General features: G+C 36.8%; 1 protein-coding gene across 2 annotated transcripts in view; it reads right to left on the bottom strand.

Moving 5' to 3' along the window:
* Window positions 1-18,030, bottom strand: part of GPR180 (G protein-coupled receptor 180) — a 40,428-nt gene that overhangs the window by 20,260 nt on the left and 2,138 nt on the right. For both annotated transcript variants that reach the window (XR_003968270.1, XM_030312734.1), the window contains exons 2-5: window positions 16,964-17,122; window positions 8,563-8,763; window positions 1,987-2,167; window positions 1,793-1,842 (exon numbers count right to left, since the gene is read on the bottom strand). Coding sequence is in view for 1 of the 2 variants with exons in the window: in XM_030312734.1 (XP_030168594.1) it covers window positions 1,793-1,842; window positions 1,987-2,167; window positions 8,563-8,763; window positions 16,964-17,122 (591 nt within the window). In the remaining variant the exon portion in view is untranslated. The remainder of the gene's footprint in view (window positions 1-1,792; window positions 1,843-1,986; window positions 2,168-8,562; window positions 8,764-16,963; window positions 17,123-18,030) is intronic.

Genomic DNA, 18,030 nt, shown 5'->3' with positions numbered 1-18,030 from the left:
ATTGCCATCCATACCTTGGATGTTTACAGCTTTTATTTCTTTCATATAAAGATATTCTTGTAGAAATGGATAAAACTAGCTGTGGTATAACATATTAGCAACTTATAAGCTGAAAACCTATTCATGATACACCTCTTCAGATATATAATGACCACTGTTCTGCCCTCTAAATTAAAACTGAAGACTCTACATTTATGCTCATATACTTATAATAGTGAGTTCTGATAATGAACTATCATGACATTTGAATGGTACAAAATGCCATGACCTTTCAGATCAAGCAGTTTTCTTTCACCACAGATTTCAAGTGACAGTGATGCCAAATACTTTTATTAAACATCTCACAAATACATATTCAGTTACTTAAAGAAGCCAGCCAAAGAAATATTCCTGCATAAATTGCTAATTAGCAAAAACAAATACCTGGGGGGTGGGGAACCCTGATGTTCTGGCTCATTTCTCTGTATACTAAGTAATACACATATTGATAGAATACCATAACTGTAAGCATAGGTAGAACACTGCTTATCTGTTTCTGAAAAATAACTATAGATAAAAAAAGCAGATCACACAAAAATCCCATTCTGTGTGATTTTATTAAAAATCTTGACATTTAATCATTAAACCAAACTTGTTGTCAGAACACCAAAATTTAGCAACGCTGATTTATTGTAATTAAAAACACACACACAAAAAAACCTTTTGCTTTTAAACCTACAGTGAAGATGCCAGACAGCCAAAAAAAAAAAAAAAAAAAAAAAGTGTTTTGTATATAGCAGACACTCACAAAAATCCAAAAGTCCTTGATTTTGGTAATAGCTTGCCCGTGATGGGCTTTTGTGTGTTTTACCTCTCTAAAATGCATAAGCTAAATTATTTCTAAGGTTCTGTTCAGATTTAAAATTCTACGGTTCTGTTAAACATCCTAAGTCGCCTAAGAGACAAGAGCAAGAGAAACCAGAGTTCTCAATAACGTTCAAAAAGAAGCAACTCTTTTTCGTGGCCAGGAGGTGACCAGCACACATTCTCTTCACTAGGAAAACAGGTTCTAGAAGGTTTAGAATCTTAAGGCAGGCAGCAAGATGAGGATAAATGGGTCTTCAGATGATTACAGAGATTACCATAAGCTACCCTATTAAAGAGAGAGGAGACCAGAACTATGGAAATATTTAAAAAAGTAAATTCTAGAATGGTTTCATATTCAGAATCTGTTTTAGAGCAAATCTTGACTATTTTTCCCATCATGCTTAATTGAAAAATTACTTCATGAAAGTTCCTCATACAAATAAAAGAACGAGATGTGAGGTCAGTTCACTTATAGGTGTACTCTATGGCTCTGGGTCAGAAATAGAAAAAGAGTCAAAAAAGGGTTGAAAATAGGACTACAAATGTCAGCTCTGGGATCAGAAAACTTGGGTCTGACTTTTGTCTTTACCGCTCAAAAGCTGCTGACATTTGGAAATGTACTTCCTGTCAACGAGCCCAGATTCTTTATGTGCAAAATAGGGCTAATTGTATCTACTTCAGTGAGTTTTTACTTAAAGTGAGAGAATGTATATAAATATGCTCCAAAAACAACGAAGAACGATGCACATGGCTGATAATTAAAAAGAAGTTAAACAGGACACACGGGAACTGAATCTGTAACCCTGTTTTCAGTTGAGCTGAATTCTAACCAACCTTGGATAGAAAAATTGTACTATGACAAAAAACAACGTACAAAAAAGGAAAACAAACAATAAACAGATAGCAAGTTTATGTTTTAAAAAATGAATCTCAGAAAGATACTCACATTCTGCCAAACTTCCCATAAAAGGTATCCCTAGTCCATCTTTGGAGTAACTGAGGAATTGAAGAGAAGAGTATTAGTGTAAATTACAAATGTGAAAAGATTATTCGTAATCAAAGCAGGCATAATTTTGGTGAACTAATTAGGATTAATTAGACATAATGATGAACAACACAGTTTTAGTGGTTTGGAGTTACCTGGAAAAATGAATGTAATTAGCTAAAGCCGAAGCAGCTTGTAACAGCAATGCAGTTGTCAGGACCTTTAAAATCATGTGCATGGGTCCTCCTTTCTTAATAGCCTGCCACAATGACTGAGCATAAATGCAGGCAATCACAAAGTACACAAGGACTAGGAGGAAGAAGAACTCATGTAGCCCTGTGGAGAGAAGAAAGGAGCTTGCTTCAGTCAAACAAAGCCACTTACAGTGCAGGGTTGCTTTCAAATCTTCCTGCCAATATATTTCTAAAACTTGTTTTTTCACTGGAGTCATAGCATTCAATTTTGTAAGGAAAAAAAAAGGGAAATTATTGAAACTTAAAACAATTTTTTTACTGTGGGATAAAGATTTAAACATAAGAAGGCAGATTAAACTAAAAGCAGGTAAAGTCAATATATAAAAAAGCATAGCGGCCGGGGGATAAACCCGAAGACTAACTGTAAGATCACAGTTTTGTTAGGAAACAGTAAAAACAAGGATTTCAGCATTGTGAGACATACTTTTTACCCCCAAAGTGGATTACTTCCATATGAAAGTTAGGAACAGATTCAGTCAACAACACTTTAATATACCCTGACAATGGCTCTCAAAGTGTGATCCCTGGGCCAGCAGCAGCAGTAGGGAACTTGTTAGAAATGCACATGCTTGGGCCTCATCCCAGATCTGCTGTATCAGAAATTGTGGGAGAGGGGACCAGCAAGCTGTGTTTTAATAAGCCCATCAGGTGATTCTGATGCAGAAATACAACTCTGAAATGTACCATTACCTTACATTTTCAGTTGGAGAGAGTTTCAAAATACCTGTTATGACCAGAGTCCCCTTCTGAAGTCAACTGTCTTCAGCTCTTGTCAAAAAGGAAATCCTATGGAGACCATAAGCCTCCAGTCTACAGTTGACTTAAAACTGTTTAACACCTGACCAGATGGCCAGCAATCCAAAGACGAGCCACTGGCCACCAGTCTAATTTAGTTCTCCAAGGTAAGTTAGGCTAATCATATTCTCTCAGGAAATCAAACCACAAAACATGGAAAGAATCAGGCAATAGAAACTGGAGTTGAAAGGAGCTGATGTTGGGACAGACCAAAGAAGTCGAATGAGGTCACAGTGAAAGAAATATTTTGAGTAAGCAGAAATTTCCAAAGAGCAAAGGGAGCTGCTTGGTAACAAGAACCAAGTAAGTGAACAGACTTTATATTAAAAACGGTGCCAGTCATTAAGCAGGCTCTAGTTCCTACTAGCAGCTTGCCAGTACAGTCTTCGTGCAGCCACAAGAGAAATACCCCTTTTTCTGCAGTACCTGGAATCTTTGAGCTGTGTTATTTTTCAGAAAATTTGGAAAAAATTTATCATAAACCAGAGGGCTAGCTAGTCTATAATACTATGATTTTATATTATATTGTATCTAAACAACACTGGTGCTTAGTGACGGTGGCTGTGAGCAGAGCTGCCTCTCCTGAGCCTGGGGACGAACAGTCTAAACCCCAATCACCTCTATCGATCATGAACACCGACTCTGCTTTAGCTTCCCCTTTGAGGTAAACTCCAATCAACAGGCAGAGAAAGGAGTATTCTTTTTGAAAAAGCAATCCAGAAGATGCAAATAGTAGGAAAAACAGTCAATAAACAGTTCGATCTCAATCATGTTTTTGGCATGGTCAGGAGGAAAAAAAAAAAAAAAAAGGTAAGTATTTCAGCCACTGGGTGTCTCTCCTGCTCTACATATATAAACGTCGCTAGTTCATTTCTCTCCTCCAGGTGAAAAAGCATGTTTAGACTTTAGGAAGAGAAGATCAAATAACTGAAGAGGCATAATTTCTTTTTAAACTCCTTACATAGAAAAGTATTCCAGCTTTAGAAATAATGGAACAATAAGCCCAGAATTGTTATAGTAATGGAACAAGACAGAAAATACGCTAAACATATTATCACTGGGTCAGTAAAATTCTTTATGCTAGTCTACCTTTCGAATCTTCGTTATTTTTCCTCCTTAGTATGAAGACTTAATTATGGCATTCTTTCATTCTATTTATTTATAATGCTTTACAGAATATCCATTACAAGATAAAGTTTCAGACTCCATTAGGTTACAAATCTACCATGAAAAGAAAATCCTCAGACTATGTACTGAGTAAACAGAATAATAATATCGGAGGAGGATACTTTTGAAAGCATGTCAGTAGCAAAAAAATGTTTTAGGATTATTCAAGATTAAGTGTACCTTCCAGAAAAGCTAACATTGTAAGTAGTAAATTATTTCATTCAGATAATATATTAAATAACTTGAACTAGCTCAGGACACCTGTGCCCTGTACTTTGTTCATTCAGTTTTGCATAAATTATTCTTACCTTGACCCTGTCCACAAGACAGTCTAAAGATAAAATGCTGACTCTGCACTCACTGTTCTTTTAAATAAAGTTGCTCTCGAAAAAAAAAGTGGTTTTTTTCCTCTTCAGTGATCAATTTTTATTTTGCCACCATCCATCACAAGAAAGCAGTCTGTATCTGTTCACCGTGAGATTAGATTCTAATCCTAAAACAGGCACTAACTCTCACCTAGATATGGAAGAAGAAAAGTGCCATCAAATGAGTATGCAGCAGGCGGCAAACACATGCGTTATGAGAAAACGTGTGGGTTTTAAGGCAAGCTGCACGGCAAGAAGCGCTGGCCAAATTCAGCAGGAAGAAAACTTACAGCACAGCTTCAAAAAACCCAGCTCCAGCTGAAGGACGGGAGATGAGAGGAAAGTGGGTAAGACAAGGGGAGAGTCACCGGCCGTGGCCGCGGCACTGGCCCACTCCCGCCTGCCCGCTCTGCTTGCAGCCTCAGAGCCCCGGTGTCCACACCACCCTGAAGTGTTTCAAGATGGATCTGGATCAGTCTCAACTGATCACAGAAATTCCAACACTCCTGCCAGTAAGACGGAAGCCTAACCCTTTACTCTGACACGTCGGTCTACCCTCTTTGACACCTTCACTTACATTTCTCTTAGGATGCTGTAGAGCAAAGGCATGTGACCCCGTTCTGCCCAGTGAAGTGCGACGAGGGAGCCTCTGAGGAAGGTGTCCTTGCTCTCAAAAGAGATACTGAATTTTGCCGTTATCTAGATGCGATGCCCACACAGTGAACCGCAGTTAACTCTGAACACGAGGGAGCTAGCCTATGGACAACGCGGACAGTCAGAAGACAGGAGGACACAGACACGCTGACTAAACCACCATGAGGAAGCCTCACAAATTCTTGTTATGGAAGATAATTAATTTCTGCCTGATAATTCATTCATTGTCTGTACCACCTGCATTCGAGTTTTCTGTTACTTTCAACCAAAAGCATGCCAACATGTTACCAGAACTAGTATCTGGAATCTTGAAAAAACAGTGAGATGGCAGACGTAACAGAGAATAATATTATAATACTATTGCGATGAAAACCAGTCTACTTCAGATGATAATGCTTTAACTCTCAGGAGTCTACTTCTGTTCGTCTCTAACAACACACAGGTACAGTGCTGATTTTTTAACAAAAATTCTAATTTTTTTAAGAAGCAGTTCTACTTTATTCTACCTTAAAGCATAATATTCCTATGTAGTGTTTTGTCAAGTGGCATCATACTTGCCTTAATGGTTTTTTTTTTTTTTAACCTAGACCAATCTGTGAAATAGGAGCTTAACCGAAGTTTGATAGACACAAAACACGTAATTGGTTTGAAAGAAAACAAATGATAAAATCTAACCAGAATAATGCATAGCATTGATTGCAGCTATCCGCACCAGGTTATGTAATTCAAACCCCTCAGACATACAGCTTAGTAGTCAATTCTCAGTAAAAACCATAGCAAATCAATTTTCCCTACTCAGGAAAGAAAGACAAATGAGAAGAAGTTTCTAAGACGAACTAACTGGGGATTACTCCCTGGAAATAAATTCCATACCTTGAGGCTTCCTATACTGTAGGAAGAATCCCTCTCAAGACTGTACTGTAAAACCAATACAATACCAAAACAATGTGGAATATGGACTTTTAGGTCACTGGTTCTGTACATTAGAGTCAACTTGAAGCTCTGACAAACTATAGTTGCCTGGCTTCCACTCCAAAAGCCAATCTATTGGAGTCTCAGAGGGTGGACATTTATATATTTTCTAAAGCTCTCCAGATGCACAGTGATGGGTTGAGAACCACTGATTTAGACTTCGATGTAAACCATCACATCTCATGGCAATGTGGAATTAATCATATTTTAAGGCTCCTAGGCATTTTAATCAATAAAATGATGTGATCCCTAGGAATGAAGCCAGCTATATAACAAATCTGAATACTTCTGAGTATTTCTGGCACTTGTTAATAATCAATCCCCACAGATTAGCCTTGCACAGAATCCTATGCTTAATGAAAATACATACTATAGTGACATTTTGCCCGTTGTTTAAATGTAACTTTCTCCATTCTAGTATAAGACAGGTTTTAGACATAAGTATAAGCATCAAATCAAAATCAGTCATAGGAGAAGGTAGGTCAGAAGGAGTCAGGATTAAGAGCTGAATCGGAATAGTTTGTATGAACACTAAAGACAAAGCTAGCCATAATTCAGGATGCTGGGAAAAACAATGGAAGATGTAGGCAGGGTTCAGGGTGAGCCAGGGCAAGTATGACTGATGTTCAGTGGCACAGGCCACAAACGTGATCATTCTATGGCCTATAGTCAATGTTCAGAAGTCTAATTAGGAATGAGAAAGAGACCAAAAATGGGAGTCTGGGTAAGGAAGCCAAAAAAAAAAAAAAGCATATCAGGATGTAGCAGAGTCTTATGGATCCACACAATAAATAAAACCACCTCTTGAATTGAAGCCATATTGCTGGAAGGGCAGGAGGGGAAAGGGCTATTAGATTTGAACTCCGCTTCAGGCTGTAGGGTTTGCACATCCAGGGACCACAGAAGAGCATTACTTCCCTCTGAGCCTTTACCAGTCCTAAAAATTAGTGTCATAGGAAATAGTGAAGACTTATGGTTAAAAGGGACCATACAAGCAATTTAATCCAACTGTCCATCCAATGCTATCAGTAGACCTGGATTTCATCAATGCGTTTCCCAATACAGAAAATGTTATAAAGATAAAAGAAACAGTAGGACTAAATTAACTTCCAATAATGATCCATACTGCTCCAAAGCACTATTAAGTAAAATTTAACTTTTAAGTTCATCTTCATTCAAAAACAACTTGAGTGGCTTACCCTTATGTCATTTCCTTCACAGAAAGAACTTTTTAACTATTTAAAAATGTTTGGCACTCTGTCACTATGTAAACATTGTTTTTAGACTAAAAGATAGTTTAAAAAATTCATCTTTCCACATGTTAAGTTACTGGTGACCTACTGCCCATAACACATGCTCCTCGAGTTACATTTCTAGCTGTGACAATTTACACTTTGAACTAAACAACTGGTTTAATCTAATGTAGCCTCAATTCCTGTTCTTCCTATACCCACTAACCATGATGGTCAATGAGATTTAATGGGATTGAAATTTTTCTCTAAGCAGACTGAGTCTTCCAAATGGGTAATGAACTCAGTAAGAAGTAAACTCCTAATCCTTTTCTTTGATAGACAGTCTACAGATCTTAGTTTTCATTCTGACACGCTGATTTACAAGTCTGCTAGAATACTTTATAGCATGTCTATCATTAATCGTAAGAAGTCATTCATTTCTGTTTGGGCTAGGAATCTTACTTCCATAGAGCAATACACAACCAAAAATTAAAAAAAAATTTTTTTTTAACCTTTTAAATTTCTTTTTGAGAGACAGAGAGACAGAGCATGAATGGGGAAGAAGCAGAGAGAGGGAGACACAGAATCCGAAGCAGGCTCCAGGCTCTGAGCTGTCAGCACAGAGCCCGACACGGGGCTCGAACCCACAAACCGTGAGATCATGACCTAAGCCGAAGTCGGACACTTAACTGACTGAGCCATCCAGGCGCCCCACGACCTAAAATTTTGATGGCATATTTTATGGGAGTAATTCTGATTTTGGAAAACATTATAAACTTTGATCACTCTTAAAATGGTTGCAAGCTCCTATGAAGATAATCCCTAATCTGTTTAAACAAGCTGGGAAAAGTAGGTCAGTTTCTATCTCACTTAAAAATTGGTTTTCCAATTTAGATTGCTCAATTTATTAACATTTTTCTGTTTATAAAAATAATGCTACGTTATCATAAAAACAAAAAAAGGTTTAGAATGTATAGAGAAGACTAAAAATCATCCATAATACTACCACCCAAAATATAGAAACATTCTGTTAATATTTCTGTACTTCTCTCTGCTTAATTCTGTGCATTCTGTAACATACTTGAAATCGTAAAATATAAAATTTAGCGTTCTGCTTCTTTAACTTAATAGTATAGCTATTAAAATGCTATTAAAGGATTCATTTACCATCTGCCTACTACTACACACTTAAGTTGCTTTTAAGTTTTAATATTCTAAAAACACAACATGAAGATATTTGTGCATCATTCTTTTTCTATACTTAGAACATACATTTGAGTATATATTCTTACCAGATTCTCCAGCACTAAAATGATCAAATGGATTCCCTTCGGCATCCGGGTTTAGTAACATCATTTCAAATGGGATATCTTCTGCCAGAGAATTCTCATTGTCATCTTTGCACGTATACTTGTCTGCATAAAACACGTGCCACGTTTGTGGATATGGAATCTGGGACACAGTCAGATTATGTTCAGTCTGATTCATGGCCACTTTGAAGAGAAAGAAAATAGCACTTTCAAAGCAAAGTTCGCAAATGTATTCGTTGTTTTAGTCATATAATCAATTCGCAGTTTTGTTTAGTTCTTATTACCTTGAAAATCAAACCCCTGGTGTAGTTTTGGAATAAGGTCTGTAAATCCTAAGGTAGATAAAAATAATGTTATCTTAACCAAAGGAGTCATTATAAAAGTCCTGTGAAGCATCACAAATGAGTAGAATGGTTTCAATGAAATTCTGAATTTGAATTTTAAGTATGTCAAGATTTTCATGTGGATTAGCAACACTAAAAATATTTTCTTTTTTATTGTGGTAAAACATGCCTAACACATGACTGTTTTAACCATTTTGAAGTGTACAGTTCTGTGGCATTAAGTACATTCACAAAGCTGTGTAACCGCTGCAGAGACATTTTTGAAAATTATATTTGCGTTAAATTTAAAATGGAGCATTCAACTCGGAATCACTGTATCTAAAAACTATGACCGACATATACCTTCAAACGATTTTCCAAAATCTTTTTCTCGTTGATTATTCATTAAAAAGATACTCAAAGTGGAAAAATAGAAATGATGGGAACGTAAGAGTTGTCATACTGGGCCCGGTCTATATCATGGGGGAACGGGGAGATTCATGAAAGTTGGCATCACACAGATCTGTGTTTGAATCCTGGCTTCCAATACTTACCTACCATGTAAACTTGGGCAAGATGTACAAGCAATGACATTTACTCTCTTCATCTGTAAAATGGAGATAATACTTGGAGCAAGGAGCGGAAGAAAGCACTGAGGTATAAGAGTCACGTATGATGGTACCTGTCATACAGTAGGTGCTGAATAAAGGATAATTCTCCTTTTCCTTTCTTTAAAACAGGTAGTTATACCAATAAATGGTTCTCTATGCAGGGTAATCCTGCTCCCCTCCAGGGCATTTGCAAATGTGCAGGGACAGTTTTGTTGTCACAATAGTGGACAAGGTCCTTGGAGGGAGGCTGTGCCAAACCGCATGTAATCCAAGGTAAAATTTCATACAATAAAGACCTGTTCCACCGAAAATGTCAACAGCACCCCTTCTGAGAAACACTTAATGATGTCTAATATGCATTCCAAATCTGAAACTATGATTCTGACTTACGAGGTACTCTCACGTAGGAGGGTTATGTCTCAAACACACTATAGAATAAAAAAAGTAGCAGAGTTGGTGCTATTACTTAATAACTTCATGATTCAGCAAATAAATTGCTTAACCTCTCGAAATGTGCTTCTTCAGTAGTAAAATTAAGGTACCCGACCTGTCTGGCTCACAGTTCTTGTCAGGAGCAAATGAGACAGTATATAAAAATCCTACCTAAAGAGTCTGATTCTATACAAAGTATTCTTAAAATGTAAGATAGTGATGGGCCCAATCTCCAACTCTAGATTGCCCCCACAGCAGGCCAGCTAGTCCTGATCTTTTTCTCAATTGAAGAAAAAATACTTTTTAATAAATAAAAGACACTTGTTGAGATAAACTTGATGATCTGCATGTGGAAGAGATTTTAGAGGATATTACAAACTTATTCCTTTTCTTAGGCACCATAATGGTAATGCTAACGGAAGAATTTCCTCACTCTTATAAGATACATGCTGGGGCAAACTGCTCATGACATCCACAGCTTATTTTCTTATGCTGTGATTTAAAACAAAAATCACACACGTACGAATAAGAAGCAAATGTAACAAAATACTAACAATTATTGAATCTAAGCCAGGATATACAGATGTTAGTTGTACTACACTTTCAACATATCTATATGAATGGAAATGTTCCTAACAAAATGTTTAAAAAATACTACTTATGGATGGTCTTTAAAATGAGATACAGATTTATCTAGTCAGGATTCAAATTTTGAGGACTTAAAACTTTACAATTGGGAATTTCATTAACAGCAGTTGAAGCGGACCAGCTGATTTTATTAATAATGCCACAGCATTGTTTTTTGGGGGCTATCTTAAATTGGCTGGCATTTATACTGCGGTTTTTGTTTTTTTTTTGCTTACTTATTTATTTATTTTTACTGTATAGCTTCTTGAAATGAGTAGCAAAGACTCTAGTTTCTGATAAATATTTGAAGACCTTTAACAAGAATTCAATATATGATCAACAGTGGTTCAGAAATTAGGCATGTGAACTGTACAGCTCACAATGACATAATTTGGACCTCATAATATAATGGTTCTGCTACTTTGCTATTTCATCACTTGTGATTTTTTCTTAGATAAGATGACATGAAAAATAAAAATTAACTATTATATTTTTCACCAATATACTCTTTAATGTTTCATTTTCAATTGTGCAGATTTACATCAAATAAAAACAAAAGTGTGCTTCAAAAAGTGATACTGGCCTTCAGTTTTTGTCTTGTGGCCTTTTTTAGCAGGCCTGGGAAACAAACCTCTTCACAAAACTGTATGTTCATTGTTTTTGAGACAAAAGACTACCACACAGCATGCATGTTCTATGCTGATGTAATTAGTATCTCAAATATTAACAAAACTTGAATTGCAGACAATAACGTTAAATGGCTAGTTGCCGAGTCATGTTATTAAAGAAAATGAATACTGTTAACAAAAATACACAAAATAATAAAATGCTAATATCTTTAAATGATTTATAAAACACATCAATTGTACAAAGGGAAATCTTATGCATATGATGTAAAAAGATAATACTGAAAATGTTTTATATGCAAAATATTTAGCTCTTGTAATATGACGGCAAATTACCCCAAACCTCCTTGTTAAATATTTTTTACATACAGTTGTAATTTTCAGTGCTTTTAAATGTCTCCTTCGCTTGCTTTAAAAACCTACAAAATTGGGGCGCCTGGGTGGCGCAGTCGGTTAAGCATCCGACTTCAGCCAGGTCACGATCTCGCGGTCCGTGAGTTCGAGCCCCGCATCAGGCTCTGGGCGGATGGCTCGGAGCCTGGAGCCTGTTTCCGATTCTGTGTCTCCCTCTCTCTCTGCCCCTCCCCCGTTCATGCTCTGTCTCTCTCTGTCCCAAAAATAAATAAAAACGTTGAAAAAATTAAAAAAAAAAAAAAAAAACCTACAAAATAGTTTTTACCATTGTTTTAAAATTTGATGTTTTATAACATTACTGAAAGAGGAAAAAGGAAGACAGAAAAATAATTTCTCAAACATTAATTTGGGGGAATATATATACTCACAAGCAACATCTGACACTACAGGATTTTTCAAATCTGCTAGTCTTTTCATAGTTCACAAGGTTTTTCAAAGGAGTTAGAAACAGTTAAGGAACACATTACCAAGTAGGTAAAAGGCTATTCAATCCTCAAAGTCTCATTAATGGCCAGGAAATGAGAATATTTCTACAAGAAATTACTTAAAAATATGTGGTACTACTACACTGTCATGCATTTAAGGATATGTTTTGTGTTTCAACGCACCAAAGCCTCTAAATAATAACATACTATAAATATGACCACTAATATGTAAAAGGTAGAGAATATAGATTTTCTTAAGACTTGGCTTTTGGTATTGGGAAAAGAATTGATTAGATTTGTAAAAAGCGATATATATATATTACCAGTACTTAATTTATTTCAGGTCCCCAAATTTAACAAAACAATCATCATTCCCCACAAATTCTTATTACCTGAGATCTTCCATTCCAATAATACCCTTGCACTCAACAGAAGAACAGAAAAGAAGGAAAAATAGTCTAAGAAACATCTGCTAGAGATTTTACATAAGTTATAGCCCTATATAGATTCAACTCCATCCTGAAGAGTTATATTTAGAATTACATCAGGTTAGGACTTTTGGGAACCTTAGCAAAAACTAACCCAACTTTCCTGATGTACAGATAGGTAAAGTGAGGCTCAAAGAAAACAAGCCATAGTTCTCAGTTTTAGCAGCCTTTCCATCACACCGTACTGTCTCCTTGTACCCATAAGTTCTGGGACTGAAGGTATATGACTGATATAAAAATTATGTTTTTGCAAATGTATACAGGGTATGGTATAATATTAACAAGGTAATATAAAAAAACAAATCAATTCCTAGAAGTCAAAGCTTTAAATGGCCTTATAAGTTTTTACTGGAGAGAGAAAAAGACTTTGAGGTACCAAACACAAAGCAATCAGCCTACCAACCAGAAAAAAAACCCTCAATATCTTCAACAAATGGTGTTGGGAAACCTGGACAGCTACATACAAAGGAATGAAACTGGACCACTTTCTTACACCAGACACAAAAATAAAAGTCAAAATGGATTAAAGACCTAAATGTGGGTCCTGAAGACCTGAAACCATAAAAATTTTTGAGAACACAGGTAGTAATTTTTCTGACACTGGCCGAAGCAACATTTTTCTAGATATGTCTTCTGAGGCAAGGGAAATAAAAGAAAAAATAAACTATTGGGACTACATCAAAATAAAGCTTCTGCACAGCAAAAGAAACAATCAACAAAACACAAAGACAACCTACTAAATAGAAGATATTTGCAAATGACATATCTGATGGAGGATTAGTATCCAAAATACATAAACAACTTAAAATACATAATACAACTCAATACCAAAAAACCACAATCCAATTTAGAAATAGGCAGAAGACACCAATAAATATTTCTCCAAGGAAGACATCCAGATGGCCAACAGACACATGAAAAGATGCTCAACATCACTCATCATCAGGGGAATACAAATCAAAACCACAATGAGATATCATCTCACACCTCCCTGAATGGTTTAAAAAAAAATGTAAGAAATAGCAAGTGTTGGCGAGGATGTGGAGAAAAAGGAACCCTCATGCACTGTTGTTGGAAATGGAAACTGGTGTAGTCACTATATGCAGAATGGAGGTTCCTCAAAAAATTAAAAACAGAACTGCCATATGATACAGTAATTGCACTACTGGGTATTTACTCAAAGAATATGAAAACATTACTTTGAAAATATATACACACCCCTATGTTTACTGCAGCATTATTTACAATAGCCAAATTATGGAAGCAGCCCAACTGTCCATTGATAGATGAATGGATGAGGAAGATGCGGTATAGACATACAATGAAATAATACTCAACCATGAAAAAAATAAAATCTTGCCATTTGCAACAATATGGATGGATCTAGAGAGTTACTGCTAAGTGAAATAAGTCAGTCAGGAGAAAGATAAATACCATCTGATTTTTCTCATATGTGGAATTTAAGAAACAAAACAAACTAACAAAGAAAAAGAGACAAAAAAAGAAAAAAAGACTCTCATCTACAGAGAACAAACAGGGGAGGAAAGTGGGGGGATGGGTGAAATAGGTAAAAGGGATTAAGAGAACATTTATTATGATCAGTACTGAGTAGTGTATAGAATTGTTGATTCACTATATTATACACCTGAAACTAATATAACACTATGTTAACTACACTGAATTAAAATAAAAACAAAAAAAGGGGGGCCTGGGGGCCTCAGTTGGTTAAGCATCTGACCCTTGATACTGGCTCAGGTCATGATCTCACAGTGGTGAGATCAAGCCCCATGTCAGGGTGGAGCCTGTTTGGGATTCTCTCTCTCCCTCTTTGTCCCTTTCTCATGCACCCTCTCTCTCAAAAATAAATAAATGTTAAAAAAAAAATTTTTTTAAGTTTATTTATTTTGACAGAGCATGAGTGGGGAGGAGCAAAGAGAGGGAAACACAGAATCTGAAGCAGGCTCCAGGTCTGAGCTGTCAGGACAGAACCCGATGCGGGGCCCGAACTTACAAACTGTAAGATCATGACCTGAGCCGAAGTCGGATACCCAAAAGACTGAGCCACCCAGATGCCCCTAAATAAATAAACTTTAAAACAAACCAAAAAACCAAAAACCAAAAGCCCTTCAAGCCCTAAGCTCTATGACGATTCATCCTACAAATACTTAGTAAAAGCTACAAAGACATAAGTTTTCATTCTCCTAACACCATGTGACTAGCATCCATAGTACTTACCACAATTGCAATTTCATATTTATTCACATTGATCAGATTCATTCCTGTGACCCCCAGTAGCCGTAAAGACAAAGAGAGTGTATTTTAGTCCCTGATTTATCCTAAGTGCCTTGCCTAGTACATGAAGCATGAAAGTGCCCAGTGTATGCATGAGTGAATGGGTAGACCAGAAGAGCTTTGCTTCTCTCGCTGATTTTATAACAAATAAATAAAATGAAAAGCGGTAACTATAATATGTGCTGTGGAGGAAAACAAGCTAGAAGAGCTTTGCTTCTCTCGCTGATTTTATAACAAATAAATAAAATGAAAAGCGGTAACTATAATATGTGTTGTGGAGGAAAACAAGCTATAAAAACTCACATGTTAACTTAGTGTAGAAGGAACCAAAAAGGGAAGGAAGAACAAGAGAGGAAAAGCCTGTGCAAAGGCCCAGAGTAGCACTGAAATAGAACAAGCCCACAGATAAAATGAGGCAGGAGGGGACAATGCTGTGAGACGGAACTGGGGGGGGCAAACACTGGCCAGACTATGATGGCTTTGCTAATCAGGTTAAGGAGGCATGTCTTTGTCCTAACAGCAGTAGAAAAAGACAGATTTATGAGTGTGGTAAGAAGTGAATGTGACGTGATCTCTGTTCAGAAAGATCACTCTGGTTCCGGGGGGCACCAGCACGGCAGCAGTGGCCACATGGGAGACTACTGCAATGGGCAAGAAATTATGGCAGACTGGAATAACGTGGTGGAGGCAGAGATGAAGAAAAGTAGATGAATTCAAGAGAGATTTAGAGGTCACTCACTGATAGACTGGAAGGAGATGGAGAGGTCAAAGATGGAGTGTTGGAAGACTCCTTGATTTCTAGCTTGCTTACTGGATAGATGGTGGTGTTGGTTCCTGAAACAGGGAACACTGGAAGACGGTGAGGTCTAGATGGGCAAGAGGATGAATTGGTTTGGGACATTATAAGAAGTAGGAATGGAAGGCCAGAACTTTTTATACATATGTGGAACATTCAGATGACCAAATTGGTATAGAAAGGAAAAGATAACTGATAATGAGCATTTGCACAAATTTCCCAGGTTAGTTCTAAAATTCAAGGGAGAGGTAAATAAGTTTATATAACTGTCTCTTTGATATCTGAATCCAGTCATTTGAGACTTCTTCAACATACTGTTAATGCCATCTCATAAATCTAAATAAGAGATCCCTACACGAGGTGGCAAGGACTGGGGTCTTCTACTCTTAATCCTACTGTAGCTAGCTACCTTATGAGGGACCTAAGAGAGCTGCTAAGACTATGAAGGCTGAAAGTTTAGAAATGGCAATGTTTTACTTGACTAATTAAAAGAAGATTCAGAGACTCACTGATATGCAGAAGACAGTAGGGGAAACAGAGGGATAATTCTGTTTCCCTACAGAAGGGAGAGGAGAGAGAGGAGAGGGATAATTCCTATTTCTTCTAATGGAAGTTTCACATTTCTCATGTCTTCTACAACCAATTAACTTCCAGTGGGCAACATGGGTAGCATGGTATATGCCCTTCGTTTATACAGAAATTAAAAAGAGTTGCACTAATTCTGGATAGTGCACCCTAATACATGGGATAGTCTTGATGAGAATGGAAGGGCTCCAGGATACAGGCAACTAGGATAATAAAAGCAGAGCTTCTCTAGAGGCAAATCTAGAAGTTTACAAATGATGTGGTGCTTGTACATCCCAAGATGACATACTGTGTCACCACATGATTAGGTCCCATGTTCTAGTAACATGTTGCAAAACAGCATCACTTGGGCTAAATTATACAATTAACTGAGATAATACATGTTTAGTGCTTTGCTCAGTGCTAGCAGATAATAAGCATTCAACAAATGCTATCATTCATTCCATGCTGCCACTGGGTCAAAATATATTTGCCATACTGGTGTGAATTATGTGACTTGTAAGAAGTCCAAATGAATGAAAGTATGCCTTTATAAATTAGCTAGATATTTTTAAAAATTTTTTAATGGTAAAGGGAGGGAAAAGACATTCTACCCCTTGATCAAGGAAAAAGTCGGTTTCCTTAAACTTCAGCTTAAAATGTACTAGACAAAATGTCATCAAAGCATGATGTGTCATGAAACATCTTGGTATATAAACAACAGACTTCAACATTCAGGAGTCAAAAAACAGATCCAATGATCAAAAGAAAAAGGAGATACTCACTTGTCAACTGAGCTTTGGACAATTTTTCATTGCAACTATAACCATGACTGCTTTCCTGGAGCTTTAGCCATTCCTGGGCTTGGAACAGGTAGAGTTTAGCTTCTTTCCCAACAGCTCCTGCTATGTTGTTGATTCTGACACACAGAAGAGCATGGTCACCTTGACATTAAAACAAAAATTATCAACGAGTTTGGTCTTGTATGGAACTGAAATGACAAGACAATTCAACATCTGTATTTATCAAAACAGGAATTTAAAGAGTTTTTCTTAAATCTCACTTAACTAGGTAGATCACATGAGAATGAACAGCCCATTCAGAGGCAAGTCAAGAGACTATTCATATTAATTATCCAAACTTAACCTGTGGTGTCTCCATCTACTTCTGAGGAAAACTGATGACATTTCACTATATCTGGACATTCACTGTCACAGAATTTTTGCCTCATTTTTAGAACCACTCCACATGGCTTTAATCTTTGTTTATAAACCATCTACAGCAATTTCCCACCAAAGTTGCTCTTGTTTTCTAAAGTAACATGTATGTTAATATTTAGCTATACTTTTAATGTAAAAAATAAGCATAGCTAATAGCAAGAAAGTTTAAATAAATTAGTTTGGGGGTAGACATTTTAGACCATGTAAAAAATGTGACGGGGCGCCTGGGTGGCTCAGTAGGTTAAGTGGCCAACTTCGGCTCAGGTCATGATCTCATGGTCAGTGAGTTCAAGCCCCGCGTCGGGCTCTGTGCTGACAGCTCAGAGTCTGGAGCCTGTCTCAGATTCTGTGTCTCCCTCTCTCTGACCCTCCCCTGTTCATGCTCTGTCTCTCTCTGCCTCAAAAATAAATAAATGTTAAAAAAAAAAATTAAAAAAAAAAATGTGACATCTGTGACTTTTACAAAAGAACTTTCAGAACAATAGATACTGTAAGACACTACAGAATAAGCCTGGTTGCACACACTAACTACATTTAAGGCCCTAACAGAAATGGTAAAAAGTAGTTGCCTCTAGGTGAGAAGAAAAGCTGGAGACTTATTTCATTCTAAGATATATTCTTCTGTTGCTGTC

The sequence above is a fragment of the Lynx canadensis genome, chromosome A1 (assembly GCF_007474595.2).
Source record: "Lynx canadensis isolate LIC74 chromosome A1, mLynCan4.pri.v2, whole genome shotgun sequence".
In the NCBI taxonomy this organism is placed as follows: Eukaryota; Metazoa; Chordata; class Mammalia; order Carnivora; family Felidae; genus Lynx; species Lynx canadensis.
The sequence above is the reverse complement of the archived record's forward strand: the minus strand, read 5'-3'. Positions and strand labels throughout refer to the sequence as shown.